General features: G+C 38.9%; 1 protein-coding gene across 2 annotated transcripts in view; it reads left to right on the top strand.

Moving 5' to 3' along the window:
• Positions 1–20759, top strand: part of ADCY7 (adenylate cyclase 7) — a 2777509-nt gene that overhangs the window by 1726089 nt on the left and 1030661 nt on the right. For both annotated transcript variants that reach the window (XM_044081980.1, XM_044081981.1), the window contains one exon: positions 18556–18708. In XM_044081980.1, the coding sequence (XP_043937915.1) occupies positions 18556–18708 (153 nt within the window). The remainder of the gene's footprint in view (positions 1–18555; positions 18709–20759) is intronic.

The following is a 20759-nucleotide window of genomic DNA, read 5'->3' as shown; positions in this document are numbered from 1 at the left end:
TTTGGATAATCCTGGTGGCAGGTTGCCCTCAGCCGGCCTGAATTCCAAAGTCTTGGGTCCTGCGTCGGCTGCTGTCGCCCCCTCCCTGGCGTCAGGTCATCAGGGGTATAAAAAAAAGTAGCCGACACCATTTTCTTCAGTCTTTCTTGCTGCGCGGTGCCCGAAGCAGAAGCAGTTCGCAAGTGCCAGTCGGCCGACTCCTGAGATTTCCGTGTTTGAGTTTCAGATCCGAAGTCTTCAATAAAGCTAAGTACCCCATTGGGGAAACTTTTTTCTTGCTCCAGATCAATGTCAGAAAAAGTTAATAAGTGTATTTCTTGTGGTAAGCAAATACCTCATAAGGATTTTCGTTCTTACTGTATTCCTTGCCTAGGCCCTGATCACAACATTACTGGTTGTCGGTTTTGTGCTAGATTTAACCAACGCACTATTAAGCGTCAGTATGATTTTGCTTTAAACTTTTTTGGACGGCAGTTTAATTATCCTGAAATGTCATCAGATAGCCATCCGACTACCGCAGTTTACAAAAAACGCAAAGAAAAGGATAGAGAAAAACTACCGAGGCCCAAAACTGACGACGAAGCTTCTCCTAAGCCAGTCGCCGGTTTGCTGGTTCTCAGTGAGGTGCTTTCACAGCCCCTGACGCCCGCTGCTTTAGAGTCGCAGGCCGCTACCAACTCCCACGTGGAGTCAGCCATGCCGCTTGATACTCGAGGTATTGGAGCCTCAGATGCTAATCCGTCAGATGGGTCCAGAGCCGCTGAGCAGGTACCGGCTTCTGAGGGTGTATTCAGACCTAAACATCTTTACATTAAAACAACTTCAGCTTCAAAGACAAAGGCTAAAGCACCTTCTAAAGCAAAGAAACAAACTCGAGCCACGTGGACAGGCCTCTATGCCCAAAAAACAGATGCTCAAGATGGCCGAAGACTTGATTATCTTGATCAGAGGTTCCCATCCCCCTCCTGATAAGAGGCCTAGGCAAGACACTGACTATGAATCTTCAGATCAGGTTTCCATTTCTTCTGATTCCTCTTCTGATCAGGGATATTCTTTTCCCCTCTATGAGGATTCTGATGCTAAAGAATCTATTCCTTCAGCATCTCCTCCTGAGGACTATTCCTTTGGGGAATCCTTGCATACCATGAGGGAGCATTTCCACTGGGAGAGCCAAGATTTTTCAGAATCTAAAAAGAGGCTCAGGGATATTCTTTTACTACCTCAGCACAGGCTTCTAGCCATTCCACCTGTGTTGGACATTGTAGATGATGTGTTTTCGGAGTCTAGTCTGACACCTGACTCCTTACCCCCAGCCCTTGTTAAGCCTGACAGATATTACAGGATTCCTGACTCACACAAATTTCTTTTTAGAAACACTACTGCTGACCCAGAAACTATTTCACAGGTTCCAAAGGGAGTTAAGGCTTCAATGGCAAAAAAAAACAACCCCCTCTGACAGAGATTCAAGGGCACTGGATAGATGGGGAAAATAAGGTTTACACATCTGCAACTTTGGCTGTAAGGGCCTTAAACTGTCAATTTCATATGCTTAAGTATCAGCAACATGTCATGGGATTGCTTAAACAGAAAAATGTTGCTAAATACTGAATGTGCAGAAAACAAGGAAATGCAGGATTTATTGTATGCAGCAGAACAAGTTGGAAACCATAATTTGCAATGTGGTTTTGATTCTTTGGAGGCCTCCTACAGGGCCACAGCTACGGGTTCTTTAATTAGGAGGCATGCTTGGTTAAAGGAACAAAATCTGCCTGATCATGTTAAAGTTAAATTACTAGATGCACCTTTACAGCATGATACTTTGTTTGGTGTTAAGGTAGAAGAGGTGTTAAAGAAAATGGAGGACAAAGCTAAATCAATGCAAACTGTCAAAGATTTTTTACAAGTACAGCCACCTAGGTTTAGTAGACACTGGCTTACAAAGAATTGGTCCTTTCCTGTGTCAGACAGACCTCAAAGGGGCAGATCCAGATGTCCTAGGGGCATATCCCAGGCGCAATGTTCTTACAGACCCAAGCTTCTACCTTCAAAGCTGGAGAAGATAGATCACAAACATACAGAAAACAGCCTCAATGACTTCACCTGCCTGCACCAAGCACGTATCTTCTGGCAGCACACTTAGGGGGAAAACTAGCACTTTTTGCTCAAAATTGGCACATCATAACCCAGGACAAGTGGGTTCTAAACATAGTATCACAAGGCTACAAGTTCCATTTCCATACTCTGCCAAAGGCAAACGGCTTGCCAGATCTGCCAAAAAATCAATGGGCAGAGGCACAAAAACAAGTCTCATCCCTCATGGACATGGGGGCCATTCAACAAGTACCAGAGCAAGAGCAGGGACAAGGATTTTACTCCAGACTGTCCTTGGCACCCAGAAAGGACAAGGCCTGGACGCTGATACTGGACCTATCTGTTCTGAACACTTTCCTGGATATTTCTAAATGTTGACCTTGCAACAGCTTCTGCCCATACTGGGCAAGAATGCTTGGCTTGTGACTTTGGACCTAAAAGAGACATACCTGCATGTTCCAATCAGACAACCATTCAGAAGATACCTCAGATTCAAGGCAGGTTCAATGCATTACCAATTCTCTGCACTGCCCTTTGGCTTATCTACTGCACCCAAGGTCTTTACAAAGTGCCTGGCACCAGTAATTGCATTCTGCAGACAAAGAGGAATACAAATATACCCTTACTTGGACGAATGTGTCATTCAAGCAGAAAACAAGGACATTCTTCTTCAACATCTGGCATTTGTGAAAAGACTTCTAACATGCCTAGGGTACACAGTCAACAAAAAGAAATCAAAACTAGTACCCTCACAAGAGATTTCATTCCTGGGTGCAAGCTTGAATACAACTGCCCAGATGGCTTATCTCACACCAGACAAACAAAGGCAACTGACTACCTATTTCAAAATGTTGGCAACAAAGACCCAGTTATCTGCAAGAACAATTCTGCAGGCTTTGGGCATCATGGCATCCTGCACCCTACTAATTCCATATGCAAGACTGCATATGAGGAAACTTCAATGGTACCTAAAAAGTGTTTGGACTCAACATTCACACAGCCTGGAAACAGTCATTACTCTCATCCCCTGCCTGCAACAGGAATTTTGATGGTGGGCAAAGGCTTGTCACCAGAACAAGGGACAGCCTTTCACATTACCTCCAGCCAGGCAGACACTAACAACGGATGCATCAGACTATGCCTGGGGAGCCCACATGGCAGGAAGAGGCATTCAGGGCACATGGTCCTCAAACCAAATGCATCTACATATCAATCAAAAAGAGATGTTAGCTGTGCAATATGCCCTGAAAGCCTTCAAGGACCAACTTCATTCGGGACAACTACTGATAAAGACAGACAACACCACAGTCATGTGGTATATAAACAAGCAGAGGGGGGGGCATACATTCTTACCCCCTTTGCGGACTAGCCATGACCTTATAGGACACAGCTTTGACTTACCAAGTACATCTGCATGCACAATTCCTGCCAGGAAAGGAAAATACTCTGGCAGATGAACTAAGCAGAAACCTCATGGATCCCCATGAGTGGAAACCCGATCCACAAGTCTTCAGCATGATAACAAGGACATGGGAATGCCCAGACATAGATCTATTTGCCTCTCCTCTCAATTACCAACTAAAAAGATTCTGCACAAGGACTTATCACAGACAAGCATGGAAAGTGGACGCCCTATCTTTCAGCTGGGATAGCCTATCAGTATATGCCTTTCCCCCACTGCCTCTACTCCCCAAGGTACTCCTAAAGGTCAGACAGGAGAAGCCAAAGATGATACTGATTGCCCCAGACTGACCATGCCAGTACTGGTATCCAATACTAAGGAACTTATCTCTATACCCAGCTTGGCCCTTACCTCAAATATCTCGACTACTGTCCCAGCAAAACAATCCTGCACAGCCAACTCAGGACATTAAACTTGGCAGCATGGCGGATAATGTAGTTCTACAAAAAACACCTCTCAGTAAAGCTGCAATGGATGTCATTCTGGAAGCCAGAAGGCCTAGCACTAGAAAGTCTTACGCTGGAAAATGGAAGAGATTCTGTGTCTGGATCCAGGCACAAGGAACCGATACAGCAGTACCAGTATTCCTCAGATTTTGCAATACTTAACTGAAATGCTGGGCAAAGACCTATCTTTTTCATCATTTAAAATTCATGCCTCTGCCATTTCGGCTCATTACAATACAGAGTCACCACTTTTTTCTCATCCTTTATTAAGGCAGTACCTCAGAGGAGCCAAAAATTTAAGTCCCCCCAAGGAGACTACCAATACTTGCATGGGACCTCATCTACATCTTGGAAAAACTCACTCTACCTCCTTTTGAGCCAGCAGCTACTGCTGACATGAAGTTTTTATCTTGGAAAACAGCGCTGCTCTTAGCAATTACTTCTGCAAGACGAGTTTCGGAGCTACAGGCGCTCATGGCTGTGGAACCTTTCATAATTTTTCATCCAGACAGCGTCTCCCTGAGGACAAACCCAACATTTATGCCTAAAGTAGTGTCCAGTGTGGCGCTTAACCAAGCCATCCATCTGCCTACCTTTTACCCAAATCCACAGAACAAGGGGGAGAGAATTCTGCATTCTTTGGACATACACAGACAGCTTAGATTCTACTTGGACAGAACCAAAGCTTTCAGGAAGACAGAGCAATTACTAGTGACCTATGCTGCAGGATCACAAGGAAAGCCTATCTCAAAGCAGACTATTTCTAAGTGGTTAGGACACTGCATTCTTTTCTGCTACGTACACCATGGCAAGCCAGTGCCTAAGGGAATTAGGCCTCATTCCACCAGAGCTGCAGCCACCTCAGCAACCTTTCTCAGGGGAGTACCAACCAGAGACATTTTAGAGGCAGCTACTTGGAGTTCAGTGCACAACTTTACAAAGCACTATCATCTGCCACTCTACTCTAAATCCAGGGCAGACTTTGCCACTGCAGTTCTGCAGGGCCTCTTAGGCACTCCTATTGTTGTCTACTACCAACCCCCCCAATTATAGCTTTGGGACTCTACCCAAATGTAATGACTGCAACAGTGAAACATGAAGAACATAGTACAGTTGTGTTGCACTGAACATAAATGTAGATGTTCGAGTGTATTGACTGTTGCAGTCCAGGTTACCCACCCACCTTCCCCCTTTTTTCTTTTGGATCTTACCTTTCCTTCTCTGATTTATACTACCTATGTGGTGTATTTGCTTATAGATGAAGGTAAAATTTATATTGGTGTATTTCTAACCTTTTTGGGGGCACCTGACATCTAGGGCAAGAAAAACTGAAGAAAATGGCATTGGCTACTTCTTTTATACCCCTGACGACCTGACGTCAGGGAGGGGGTGACAGCAGCTGACACAGGACATAAGACTTTGGAATTCAGGCCGGCTGAGGGCAACCTGCCAGCAGGATTACCCAAATGTGATGACTGCAACATTGAATGCACTTGAACATCTACATTTATGGTAAGTGTACACAACTGTACTGTGCCCCCTTTGGGAAAAAACACGTACCTGTGAACTACCACATAGGTGGCAGTACACTAAACACTGAAAGTGTGATAAGAGACCTAGGGACACAGTTGGACAGTGGTCTCACCTTTGATAACCACATAGCCACAACAGTTAGAAAATCCTTCTACATGGCACACCTCATCACTAAGGGCTTTTCATCCCAAAAAAAGGAGGTAATTGTCCCTCTGTACTCATCTCTCATTAGACCCATTATACAATGCAATGCCCTGTTTGGTATGTACCTCTTAAGACTTCTGCAACAACTAGAAAGGCCACAGAAATACTTCACAAAAAGAATCACAGGCCTAAAGCAGATGCCTTATGCTGACCATCTAAAGAAACTCCAGATATACTCTGTCGCATATCACCTACTCAGAGGCAATCTCTGCCTAACATACAAGGCCATGTCAAACCCAGAGTTGTTGGACATGCTACACTTAAAAGAAATCCCAATTCCTCTGAGCCACATGCTCCAGGCATCTTAACCTTGTCATCACAATGAATAGAACATGCTGGAGGGATAGATTCCTGACCCAGAGACTCCCCATACTCTGGAATAGGCTGCCCATACATGTCAGGCAGAGCACCTCAATGGCCCTCTTCAAGAGGAACCTTGACGATTGGATGGAAGATAGGAAATTCACCCCGGGGATCACATCAGTAGCCCTGCTTGACAGGGGTCCAGTAAAGTAAATATCTGTGGGAAGCAATAGCCAGGGAATCATTATGGCTAGGCTTGTGTAGGCCCTAGGACCAATAGCCTAGTACCTACCTTTGACCTTTCTGTCTCTGTAGGTGTTACTCACTGAATTACTTTTTGATGAATTTGTTAGACTAATAAGTGCAGTTCATTTTCCATATATTAGTTGTAGATGAAATTAGGGATCATTTTCTGAATGGCAGCTTCATCCCTTCAGGTTTAGAAAATGTACCCTGAGTTGGTACATCCTTGGAGTTCTTATGTAAAATTAAGATTATGGGAGGCAAAGGTGCAGTCAGTGAAGATCCAGAGATTAATCCCCATTCAGACTTTTTCAGTTTTATTACTAAAACATTTTCCTTTCTGGAAGCAAACTTATTGGGCCTTATGGGTATAGTACTGTCTGTCACGCCACACTACACACACACAGGTAATTCTAGGCTGCTCAGCCTCTCCAGCCTTATATGCAAAACTATGGAACGTATCATAGCAGAACTCATTTATGCAGATGTAGGCAATTTAACGGATCTAGATCCCAGTGAGTTCAGTTTTGTGAAGAGCAGGTCCTGTTTGCTGAATCTAGAATGCTTCATTGAAAATATTACAAAGGCTGGCCACTCCATGCACACATTTACTATGACCTGACATATGCATTTGACATTATCCCCCAAGCTGATATTATTCACAAGTTAGACAAATTTAATTAAAAAAACGCCCTGTGCTATCTATTGGATTGTAAACTTGATATCCATCAGATCTCATGATGTGAAATTACCTGGCACTCTGAATATAAAATTGTATCTAGAGGGGTGCCATAGGGATCTTTGCTGTGCTGTCTCCTGTTTGGCATATGTTTTGCAGACATCTAAATCGATACCCCAGAAGAGTGGCTGACAAAGTTTGCTAACGACTGCAAGCTGTGCACTACTATATACTCATTCACGTAATCTAAACCACTCCAGCAAGGGCTGGGATATGCACATACCCTGGCGTAATGGAAGCAGCCTCAAGCTAAATGCAAAGAAGTGCAACATAGTAGCTTTTGCTAGAAAAAAATCTGTTTCCACCTCATATCTGACAGATGCAGTCATAAGAGACCTGGGTACTTATGTGGACAACTCTGTCTCATTTGATCACATTTCTGCCATGGTCAGAAAATTATTTTATCTGTCCCAGTTAATTTCAGTGGGAATATGTTCAAAATCCAAAGCAGTCATCCTACCACCATATTTTTTCCTTATCAGACCCATTAGTGAACACAGTACCCCCACTGGTATGTAACTACCCTAATCATGACTCTCCTTGCCCATCAGTAAACACAGTACCCCCACTGGTATGTAACTACCCTAATCATGACTCTCCTTGCCCATCAGTAAACACAGTACCCCCACTGGTATGTAACTACCCTAATCATGACTCTCCTTGCCCATCAGTGAACACAGTACCCCCACTGGTATGTAACTACCCTAATCATGACTCTCCTTGTACTCAGTAGCCTTTGAATCTGCTTGAACATGATCTATGCCTTGCTTTTGGAGTTGTGAGTGACTGTATTCTGTTTGACTTCCTATTTCTTTGCCATACCCTCCGTAAATGTTTACCAACAAATAAGACTCACAGGAGAGAGAGGTTCTTAGCTCAGTATATTCCCAGCCTATGGAATAAGTTGTAAGGTCAAACAAAACATGTATTTGACTTCACGTAAGGCAAGTCTTGATTAATTAGGTTAGTAGATGCACATTTACATCAGGGTTATCATGTTTAGCTGTGCTGAATGGGTGAGGCCGGTATTATTAAGTGCTTGGAATGTGTGGAGCAAGCTTCCAAATATGCCTGCTTAAATATTTCTATGCTTATGAGTTTTGATAGTTTCACTTTATAGACTTACAAATTATCTTTAGTCTCCTATAGTTGACTTCCTAAATTAACTATATGTTTTGTGCTTGCTGTTAGAGCAATTCGGAAATCAAACCGTAACATGATCTAATTATTCACAAAATGCAATTTTGGGATTATTTGTTGTCTGCATTAAGCATTTTTAGATGGTCTTAGGCTGACTGGATTTAATACTTTATCCATTACAGGTATAACTTGCTACCTAACTGATCAACCAAAAACAGTTTAAGGTGTCTGACTGGAATACACACAGGATTTTACATCTGCACTATTGTTACTAACTACATTCATTATTTCATTACATAACAACTTTAGGGGTAGGACATTTGGGGAAAACTGAACTCAACAAAATGCCATTCTGAATGAAAAAATGTTTAACATGTCATTTTACAGACTTTGTAAAACTTTTAAAGAAGTGGAAAGCCCTGCATATCCATCACAACCCCTTGCAAATAGTGCAGTGTTTACTGCACCTTGAGGGAGATGTAGATTCCCGTTACAGCAACTGTCCTCAGCAGGTCCATCTTGCAGCCAAATGTGCAATATTTGTATTTCCATGCTTGGCCTCCACTCAACTATTTGACTGTTTTTAATATTTAATATTATTTTGTTTATTGTACGGCAAAGAATCACACAAATCTAGCAGCCTGGATGAGGACTTCCTATACTCAGTATGCATAGCTAAACTATGGAACAACATTCCTTCAGCATCATTCAAATAACCTCCTCACTTTTAATATCAGCCTCAAGCTACTACCAAATCATAGTAGAATCTGCAAATATACTGAATCTCCAGGGCAAAACTACAGAAATACTCAAGATTTCTTGTTCTTCATTAAACTAACTGGCCTTTTATGCCTTACTAAAGTGAGTTTGTTGCACTCCTCCAGTGAGAAATGTTCTCTTATCAACTTGCATATCACATTGTTTTAACTTCCAATTTTTTGATATTATATATTTATTAGTGATGTTGTTATCGCCATAATGATAATGTCCTGATTCAGTGAGGTTTTTAATTTGCACCAACGCCACTTCTTAGAAGTGACTTCACTTTGTCTCTGTGTGATATTTCCTGTTTATTTCAATTTATTGAATTCTATTTTCTTTTTTGTACATCTTTCTTTAGTGATTGATTAAACTTTGTTATATCACAGATATACTTTTTGTTGGGATCCTTCCTCCCAGGCCACCACTGAAAATGAGCAATGTACCAAGTCAGACTTTTCCCAGTAAACAAAAGCAAATAAGTATTTTACTCAGTTGCCTTAAATATACCACAAACCATAGAAGTAATAAAAAGAGCAAATAATAGGGCATGTAGTTAGGGGGTCTATGGTTAATCTTCGAACAACACATTAATTGAACAGCTATTTGTTGAATACTAACTGTTGAAACTTCTGTTAATTGAATGGTCATAACATCATAACGATTTTCATGAAACAATGATAGTTGGCCGACATAAAGGAAGCGTTATCAAATGCTTACTTAAAAGTAACATAACTATAGGGAAATCTGCCCTTTTCCCACTGTAGTGTGATCTCGGGGTTGGTGTGTATGTATGTGTATATGTATATATATATATATATATATATATATATATATATATATATATATATATAAAATTGGGGGGGCATAGTCTCCCACAAGAGGAACTTCAGTACAACACCCAGACACTCGTTATGTGGGGGGGTGCCTCCCCCCACTAATTATATATGCCATCTGCGAGGTCACACTATAGTGGGAAAAGGGCAGGTTTCCCTATACTTTTGTTACCGGTAAGTAAGTATTTGGTAACACCTTTATATTTGCCAACTATCATCGTTCAGTGAAAGTCATTTAAATGATATGGCCATTCAATTAAAGGAAGTTTCGACAGTTGTTATTATTCGATGAACAGCCATTCAATGAATGTGGTGTTTGACAATTAATAATAAACCCATTTACAGAGATTTTAATTTTGTTGCTCTAAAAGCAAAAGGTAGGGAGGTTTACAGCTGGAATTAACCAGAAAAGATAAAAAGTTGGTTGTATTAAAAGAGCCATTTATTTGAAGAATCTGAGGAGAGGTTAAAGAAAATTAAGAAAACTAAATTAAAATGTAACCTGTGCATTGAGATGAAGTAGAAAAAGCAGTGACAAGCAACTAACATTTCTAAGACTTAAACGGAGGATGTTAAAACTGCTGTTCAGGGAGGCAAGTAAAAAGGTGGTATGCTGTGAAGGAAAGAACATCAAAATATATGCTAAAAGAATAAAAGATACAAATAACAGTGTTTTTTTTTTCAAATTTATCAAAAGAAAGAAGCAAAGGAAGGATGGATTCAATAAGCTTAGAGTTTCAAGAGAATTATATAGTAAACTTGCTGGCATGCAGCACTACTACTTCGTTCCTGTGTTTAACTGTTGAAGAGAAATAAAGATTAGTATCATTGGAGGGAGGGGGTTATGAGGTTGAGAACTGCAGAGATGGAAGTTATTATTGTCATCATCATCATATTTTTGGAAGATAAGAGATTGAGCTGAGAAAGTTTAAAGCATTCATGGGTGACATGTTTCATTGCATACAACCAGTGACATGATAAGATGGAGAAATGTGTAACAAGATGGTTGCAAAACTGTTCCTGATTTCTTGTAAAAGTGAGAGATGCTTTACAGGTGAAAACTAGCTAATGATGGTCTGGTCGATACAGAGTGGCTTCCTGGAAGGCTCCTATGGTACTGTCGACCAAATTCCAAGAAATAATAGGAAAACACACTTATGTACCAAGCATGGAAGCTGGGTAGCGGTGCATATTTATCAAGAGGCGATCTTGTTATTCTGCTCTGACGTATTTCTGTGGCATTTTTGGAGAGATCAACAAGTTGCATTGTGCTGATGCTGTTTGACCCAATGCCACATACAAGTCATATGAAGAAGCTTAGCATGGTGAAGTATGGGTTTTGGGTAAAGTGCTAAACTGGATCAGGGACTGACACAACAAGGCAACACCTGGGCAATACTAAGAAGTTGAAATTTATACATTTTGCTAATAGGACTCTGAGAGAGAGAGAGAAGTTAAAGATGTTTCGCTAGTCAGTATCAAACTGTTAATGAATGTATGTGCTTTTATAGGTCCTTTGTAGCCATAAGCAAAGCCAAAGGCACACAGATCTACAGCAAGATAAATAAAATTGAAGCACAAATATAAACCATAATGTGAAATAAAAAGAAAAGGATACGTACATTGACAACAAAGGCATTAATTAATATGTTACAAAGCAAGTTAAGTGCAATCAAAGGCATGCATTTCTAAGCATAAGTTGCCATCTGAAACCAAGTATAATTAAGTTAATAACTGCCAACATCCTGCCAGTCTGAACAGAGTGTGCGGTACTGAAAGGGGGAATAACTGAAACCAAGATAAGCATAGCAGTAGTGACATTAAAGAAGAAATTTTGAAAATAAAATTGTATAATAAATCCAGAACAGCTGAACACACACAAAAGATAATACCCTAATGGAAATGCAAGTAGAATAGATGAGTGAATTAGGTAGGACAAAGTTTTTAGGGGAGGTGAGGATAATAGACTAAGAACCAAAGGATTTTCTAAATAGTAAGAAAGAATAGAAAACTGGAGTTGCTGGTTATGAAAGAGGTGGCAGTATTAGATATTTTCTTGGAAGTATTTTGCAAACATTTTTATGTAATGCTTTTAAGGTGGATGAGAGGTATATCTCTTATGTTTAATGGTATGTACTGAGTAATGAATGAGACCGCATATTTAGGAAAATAAGAAACAAATGGAAGGAGAGCTAGGCAGAGGTTATTGGGTTGGATGTTTGTTTGACCTGTTTGATAAATTGCTGGTATCTTCCTAAAGAAGAGATTCCATTTTGAATTAGGAAGTTTTAAACATTATCATGGAAGCATTTACACCGTGCTGTTTTTTTTTTTTTTTGTGTGTGTGTGTTTGAGCCGCCATATTGCAGTAGATATGGCACTCTGGTTAATGGGAGATAGTTTGTCCTGTGTAAAACAAGAACTCCATTGTGTTATCAGGGTGGATGTGCTTTGTTAAATTTAGAGGATATGTGCCACAGATGGACATTGGTAAGCAAGAGTAGCTTATGTGTGAGGGTGAGGAGTGGTTGAGATCTTTTGGCTAACGGAAAACATTGCACTTTGGCTATTCTCCCTGACAGAGATGGAGGCAAAGTGAAATAGTTTGTACATTTGTCGTCATTTACCTCTGATGCGGGAGTTTATATTCAGTTATAGAATAAAGATGCATTTAACTGTAGCAAGCCTCGTTTCTTTTTTTTTAAATTTTGCCTTGCATGTTATCTGCAGCTGAGATATGGTATTTATTTCCCTGTTGAGGTTAGTTATGTTATGCTATCCTGAGTTGATGCTGGGATTTAATCATTATCCAAGTTAAAGAGTACAATGCTGGTGATGCAGTAGTCTTTTAATAACTAGGATGGGGCATTTAGAGCCAATGCATGAACACTTCTGGTTTGATTGATGGCAGTTCCATTTCGAGCAATAGTGCAATTGAGATCATCTAAGCTTTAGTGTTTTACAATAAACTAATTGTTTCTAGCTCGTATTTGTAGGATTATACCATATGAATATGTATTTTATTTTATTTCATACAGGTGATTTTAAGTTGATCCTTGGATATAATAAATTTAAAATTTTACTAATGAATTTAGTATACGGTACATGTGGTGAGCATTTGAAACTGATTATATGCACTAGATTTTTAAGGTTTTGAAGAAGTTCTAGGTGGTTGTGGGGACTAAATCGCTTAATGTTGTGTGCACTATATTGCTTAACGTTGTGTACACTACTTGGTGTTCAACTTGCAGAGTTTTTCTATATGTTAACAGCTAATTTTATTTTAATGTATTTAAATGCAGCTATTTTTTATTAAAATTTGTCGAATTGTTATCCAATGAGCGGTTGGTGCCTTATTTAACACCTGTGCTGAGACTTTATTTATAAATGAGGTTGCATTCACTTTTGTTCTCTGTCTGTTTGCACATCTATAATTTGTTACTGCTCTGTACACTGATTTTACTACCTTTGCCGATTGTATGATTTTGCTACAGTCTACTTGCATCGTCTTTGGTGCTCCCAGGCTGAGACTAAAATGGGTCTGACTTGATCAGTGCTCTTTCTGGCAAACAAAAATTAGACACACACACACACACACACACACACAGTGTACAATAATTTGGTGAACCAGGGCATAGCCTTGTGAGACATCTATGTTATGTTTCTGGGGACAGTCACCAAAGAAATTATCAAACTCTATATTCTTTAGATGGTTTCAAAGCAAAGTGTGGTCAACTACGTGATACATTCCTCAGAAAATTGTACATAACAGGAGAAAGGCTGTTATTAACCATACATACTAGAGTGAAAGGATATTAGGGAGGAGTAATTAAGATGTTGGAATGCCTTGTTAGAGGAGTTATTCTTCTGAGATTTACTGTATGAACCCATTTTACATTTTGCACAGCAGTGCATAAACAGGTGTTTGAACCTAGGTTACACATCTGAAATGCAGTTGTCTTGTCAGAGATTAGCCTTTCAACTCAACGTCAGTACTGAAGGGCAGTTTGCAGTCAAGTAAGTTGGACGGTGCTGTTTTCTTTTTTTGCAATGTTTTATGAAGTTAGGCAGATGATCTGGTAAGGGTTGATACCTTGTGATATAAATATCTGTATCTCTAAGGAGATTGGAGTTTCCCATTAGTTGAAGCGGTATCTGTAATTTTCAAAATGAGTGAAACATGAATAAACTCCTGTCGGGGACAGTGCATGACAGAAGAATGCTAAAGAAACTGAACAGTAAGCTTTACATAACAGTTATACAACCAGTGATTCTATATGGCACAAAATCCTGGGCATTGAAGGAAGAGCAGCTGAAGAAGCTTAAGGTGATGACACTGGTTATGTGATGAGCACTGCAGGGCAGATGAAGAAGTAACGACATCAGAATGGAAGTCAAAGTAGCCTCACTTTTCGAAGATGAGCTAGAATAGTTTACAGTCGTCATGTGCAGGAAAGTCAAATGTGATTTGATAAAGCAGATTTGGAGAGAGAAGGAGGAGGCAAGATGAGAAAAGGATGCCCAGCTAAGAGACAAATGAATTGTGTGAGAGAAGACCTGCCACATCCAGGTACGGCTGTTGAAGAAGGTACGAGAGCTGACTCTGGATCAAGAGAGGTGGTAGTAGTTGAAATAATACCCTGACTCCAAGTAAAATGGAGAAAAAGGAAGAGGAGAAAGATGAAAAAAAAAAAAGAATAAACTGTTAGTAGTTACTTTAGTTATACCATTCAGCTAACCAGGATGGTGATTAAATAAAGATGAGCAGAAAGGTATATGAAAGTTCATAAATAATTGCTTCAGTGGGTTCACCTTTAGTCTTTTATATATGTATGTATATATATATATATATATATATATATATGTGTGTATAAATGTGTGTATCTATATATGTGTGTGTGTGTGTGTGTGTGTGTGTGTGTGTGTGTGTATATATGTATATATATATATATATATATATATATATGTTCACTATAGAATTTCAAAATACTGAAATCCCGAATTTCAGTATTTCAAAATTCTATAGCCGAAAGCTTTAAATCACGAAACCCCAGTGGTGCAAAATTCAAAATCCTGAAGTTCGGAGACTGCGGTATGTGAATGAATAGGTGTAAGTTCAGGTAAGTATGTATGTGTAAGTGTGTTGATTAGGGGCTTTAGTGTATGTTAGTGTGCGTTGTGGCTGTGATGTGTGTACAAGGGACTGTGAAATGTGTGGGTGTGATTTACCTTTGTGTGTGTGATTTTGCAATCTCGGAGTTAGTATATATAAGTGGGGGGGGGGTCGCAGGGGCACTTGCCCCTCTGTGTGTCTGTAGTGTAGGATTGTATGTTTGATTGTGGGGGAACATTGTGTGCATGTGTGTGGTGTATTTGTAGTGTAGGTTCGCAATTTTAAATTTCGCAGTTCTGGAGAGTCAGGATTTAAAGCTTTCGGCTATAGAATTTTTAATACTGAAATTCGGGATTTCAGTATTTCGAAATTCTATAGTGAACCCATAGATATATATATATATATATATATATATATATATATATATATATATATAAATAAATGTATGTATGAATCTACTTCAGTAGATCAAAATACCATAACATCAAAACTCATAAAGAGGAGACAAAAACATCGCAAATACACATCTATGAATTTTTAACAAAGCGGAAAGTTTGAAACAACGAATGAAATAATGCCCATGTCTGGAAGTAATTGGAGAATTTGAATGAACATTGCACTAAACTCAGAAAGACATTTTATTCAGTGTAACATGATATGCAAGAGAAAAAATTTTCATGTTTACTGATTGCGAATAGATATCGTGGTACAGTGAGGATCGGGAAATGACACCTTTACCCGACTGTAGTGTGATCTCAGAGTTGGTATATATAATATGTGGGAGTTGTGAGAGGAGCAGCCTCCCCTGCAAAAACATTGGAAAAGTTGTTTTTTCTTTTTCTTTAAGTTATGTGTATTAATATAGAGATTTGTTTCTGTGTTTTGCACGATGTCCATTCAAATCCTCTGATGGTTTCATTAGTTGATTCGTTGTTTAAAAGATTTGGCTTTGTTAACATTAATGGAAGTGAATTTGCGATGTTTTTGTCTCATCTTTCATTTTTGATCTTATGGTATTTCAATCTACTGAAGTAGATCCATACGCACTCACACACACATATATGTACGTATGTGTGTGTAATGTAGATACACCTACAATCATTAAACCATATAAACATTGACATGTTATGGTCAACATAAACAGTGACATGCTAATGTGTATATTCAAAGGAATAACCCCAGCACATGCTTGCCTCCCCCCATACTCCCTGCTAATTATTTATTCCAACTCCAAGAGTTTTCCCTAGGGAAAAGGCATGTTTCCCAACATGAGGAATTGTCAGTCTCACACAATTGTTGACCATCTGTTTTGCCAGCTGAAACCATCTGTGTGCTGACTAAACAGAGGTCAAACTTGGCAGTGAACCCATGTATATCTATCTATATATAGATGTAGATATAGATATATAGATATAAATGTAGATGTATATGCATACGTTTTCTATCCTCTGGAAAATAGGAGACTGAAGCAGGTTAGCAGAACTGAATGTATGACATGGCTGTCAGAAAATGCTGCTTTAAATGTCTCTGGAAGGTATGGCTCTGTTACACAATTTGTTTCCCATTTACCATGAAGGTGGCTTTGTTTGTCATTATACACATACCTCTTAGTGCAAGAATTCTGGAAAAGGCTGACATAGTGGGGGATACAAAGGCCCAAAAATTGTGACAGATTTTAAATAACTTAGAAAGTTGCTAGAATAACAAGGTATTATTAACGTACATTTTCTAAAGGATATGAAGTGTGGAACTCAAATGTAAGATATTATTTACCAATGTCATTCCTCAAACCATCCCAGTGATTTACCAGAAAACCAAAAACTTTTATTTGGACAGACCAAAATTTTTGAGGCAGAAATCTGGACATTATGTGACAGTTGAGAATTATGGTTATACTTGAGTTTATTTAATGGCAGAATCTACTTAACCAGGATGCTGAATTTCTTATGTAGTCTGCTCTAGCTGAAACCGGAACTTCAGTTGTGTCCCATTTATTTCTCATTGTACTTTATTAAATTATCATGTGTGGCATAGGCAGTCTTGCATTTGTATAAATGAAAATAAACGATCCTTACACAACCTCAGTTGCAACCATTATACATTCCAAACCATGTTGACACAACTGTAGCTGCAAACATATATCACTTATAATATATCCAGTCATTGTCAGTCAAACATTACATAGCTCATTCAAGTTCTGCCTTCTTTTAAACCGCATTCCTCCTCTATAAGTATTTCTTTTTCAAACACCTTTATGTATGTATCACTGGTGACATAGGCAAGTTTACATTCATATAAAAGTAATCACATTATAATTAACATAAACATTTTACTTTACATATATTGCTATATGTCATAAACCCTAAGCAAGGTTACATAAATTATTCACTTCCTGCCTTTTTTCTTTAAGCAAGAAACATCTTTATTAAAACATCACTTACTACATAAGCAGTCATACATTTATACAAATGAAAACAAAATATACCGACACAGTCCTAGTTGCAAGCATTTTACATTGCAATCCATAGTGACAAGACTCACTCCTAGTTGCAAACATTATACATCACTTATAATCTACCCAGTCTTTAATTGTTAAACATTACATAGCTTTTTTAAGTCCTGTCACCTTTTAAACCTCATTCCTCCCTTGTATGTATTGTTCCCACAATTCCCATTTGTTCCTATGCAGTTTGCTCCTACCCTTTTCTAAAGCTCTCAGTTCCAGTTGTTTTATCTCTGTTACCATATTCACTACTTCTAGTATAGCTGGTTTAGATTTTGATTTTCATTTTCTAGTAATTGCTTTTTTGTCAGCCACCATTATTAGACACAGCAAGGCCTTACCATGCCTAGGCAATTCTGATTCTGTAATATAGCTCAGAAAAATCACCCCCCCCCCCGTCTGACCAATCTGCCCAGTCCAGTATCTCCAACAGTGCATCCCGCATGGAATATTTAAAGTCCATTAATTCACCACACTCCCAGAAAATATGTTCACAATTAGCTCTTTCTTCCCCAACACACCTCCAACATTTGCTGTCTGCTTGAGGAAAAATTCTCTGGAGTCTACTTGGGGTATAAAAATATCTGTGTAAACATTTCCAGGCAAAAATCCTAAATCTGCTAGATTTTTTTACGTATTTGGGTGACATACATATATCCCCCAATGTTTCTTTGTGAATTGTTTATCCAGTCTCTGTCTTCCCAATCCTTTTTAACCTCCTCTGATTGACTCATACTTATCATGCAATATTTTATATGCTCTACTAATTATTCCTTTTCTAATGGCAGCTTCTGTTCAAGATTCTACTAAAAACTCTACCAGTGCCGGTCTTTTGTTTAGAACCTCATTATTTATTTATTTCTCTTTGCCTATACTCTGATATCAATCCTTGATACGGAAGGCAATCTCTAACCTGCAGTCCAAATAAATTCTTGGCATCTTCCCATTCTATTATCTTTCCCTCTAGTTATTTGCTCCCAGTGCAATGTAATTGTATAATTTTCTGTATTCAATGAAAGGCTAGATATGTGGCTGACCATCTTCTTAAGGTTTATGGTATATTCTGACCGATTTGCACAATCTGTTTCTAAGATAACTAATTTAACTTTTTTGCTTTGTGTTATTTGCCTCAGTGTTGTTATGTTGTGTCATTGTGTAATCACTGTGTTTTTTTATTCTCAAGGTGCCATTTTTTCTCTTCATAATCTTCGCAACTTACACACTGCTACCATTTCGGATGCAGGAAGCCATCATAGTCAGCACCCTTACATCGCTCTCTCACATTGTTGTCCTTAGCATTGCTGTGAAGCAACCCTGGAACACACTAGTACTTCAGGTAAGTACCTATCTACTTTTCTTGGTACTGACAAACTACTCTTGGCCTCTAGTTATAGATGCATAGTATGCTGAGGGGTTAGGTTAATAACAATGTTATACATCTGTTAATATAGATCATGCAGGTGAGGTGCATGGGCACAGCCATAAGTTAGTGAAAGGTTAGTAACAGTCTAACATATTTGTGAATATAGATCATACAAGTGAGGGCACAGCCATGAGTTAGTGAGAGGTTAGTAACAATGTAACATATTTGTGACTATAGATCATACAGGTGAGGTGCATGGGCACAACCATGAGTTAGTAACAATGTAACATATTTGTGAATATAGATCATACAGGTGAGGGCACAGCCATGAGTTAGTGCAAGGTTAGTAACAATGTAACATATTTGTGACTATAGATCATACAGGTGAGGTGCACGGGCACAGCCATGAATTACTGAGAGGTTAGTAACAATGCAAAGTATTTGTTAATATTCCAGATGGCAGACATGTAGAATATATTTAGTGAATCTGTACTGGGTACTTTGATAATCTTATGAAATAAGCAAAAAGAGCTCCCATATAGAGAGGGTCTAAAGGCATTCTTATGTTGCAATGCTAGCAAGTTTATCCTCTCTAAAAGCTACCAGTTTAGTCTTTGTCAGCTGATGATGCTTTTACTCTCACAAAATGTAATGGCAACTTCACATCTAAAAGTACCATGTCAGACTGACATTGATTTCTGCTTCACCCCATCAACCTCTCAAAATATAACATCTTCCAACCTTTCACTTCTGTGTGTCTCCATGACAGGGAGTGGTTGTGTATTAATATTGTATTTTCCAGCCTATGTACTTGCTGGCAGCTGCTGTAATGTGCCTGTGTTGTAGTACGATTCTTTGAAATGCACTAGGATAGAGTGACATGTCACTAAGGTTTGGTAAGACAAAGGGTTGCATACATCACCTTTGGATCCTGTATTTATTTGCATCTGTGATTCATGTATTAGTTAAAGTTTGTCTAGGTGAAAGGCATCACCGTTGCAGTATAGTTAGTGTTACCTATGCTCATAAAACTGCGAAAATAGGTTTGGGCTCATTGTCAAATGAGTGATATTTAATTTAATTCATTCTTTAATACCTGCTTTTTCTACATCAGGGTTGTGGGAAGAGCTAGAGCTTGTTTTTGCATGTAATGGGTACGTGGCAGAGATACTTGTGCTGCGTAGAACACCAGTCTACCTCTGGATACACACACAATTCAGAGCATTTCCATTTTGGCTATAGTATGTCTTTGGAATGTGGACGAAACTTGAGAAACTGCTGAAAATCCATATTGACTCAGGGAAGGGTATGCATAGTCCACACAGAAGGCTCTTTAAGTGAGTACTATACTGTATAAGCAAGGTCTGTGAAGCTAATTACTTACCACTTCACTAGTCTAACACTCATCAGTTGGCTAAGACTTTTTGAAGTTAAAACAAAGTGTAATAATATCTCTTGCACAGTCTGACAGTATTTTGGAAGCTGAATCAGTGTGTCCTTTATTTCTTTTATGGTGAGGATTAGTCATACAATGGATGCTTCTGTGTAGTGATGTTAATCTGATGGGACTATTTTTCTCTGAATTTTGATACTTGCTTGCTGGCTTGCTGTGACAGCCAGGAATAAGAGAGCTCATCACAGAGGCTGCAGGCTGTGACAACAAGCAGGTATTTTATTCTGTATGAAACTTTCTGATTACCACTGCTTAGTTTAGTGCATGCACAACTTTTTGATTTTGTTGATAAACTTGTTATATGATTTATTATTTGACTAGTCATCATGGCATATCTCAGAGTTGCTGCTGCTGTTCAAATTGCATCATGCACCAGTTATGAATTAACTGCAACTGCTATCTGAATCATCAGTTTTTAGTGCAAAGAATTGCACTGTATTTTTATCTTTCTGGTGGTATGGATTGTGATGGGAATTAATGCTGAAGTAATAATTTTGAATGTGTGAGATATTATGCCAAAGCTTAACTGCCTTGAAAAAGTATTCTCATATGACTTTGTTGACTATGAGCT

Source organism: Protopterus annectens, chromosome 8.part1, assembly GCF_019279795.1.
Source record: "Protopterus annectens isolate FY-2018-M chromosome 8.part1, PAN1.0, whole genome shotgun sequence".
Taxonomy (NCBI): domain Eukaryota; kingdom Metazoa; phylum Chordata; order Ceratodontiformes; family Protopteridae; genus Protopterus; species Protopterus annectens.
The sequence above is the reverse complement of the archived record's forward strand: the minus strand, read 5'-3'. Positions and strand labels throughout refer to the sequence as shown.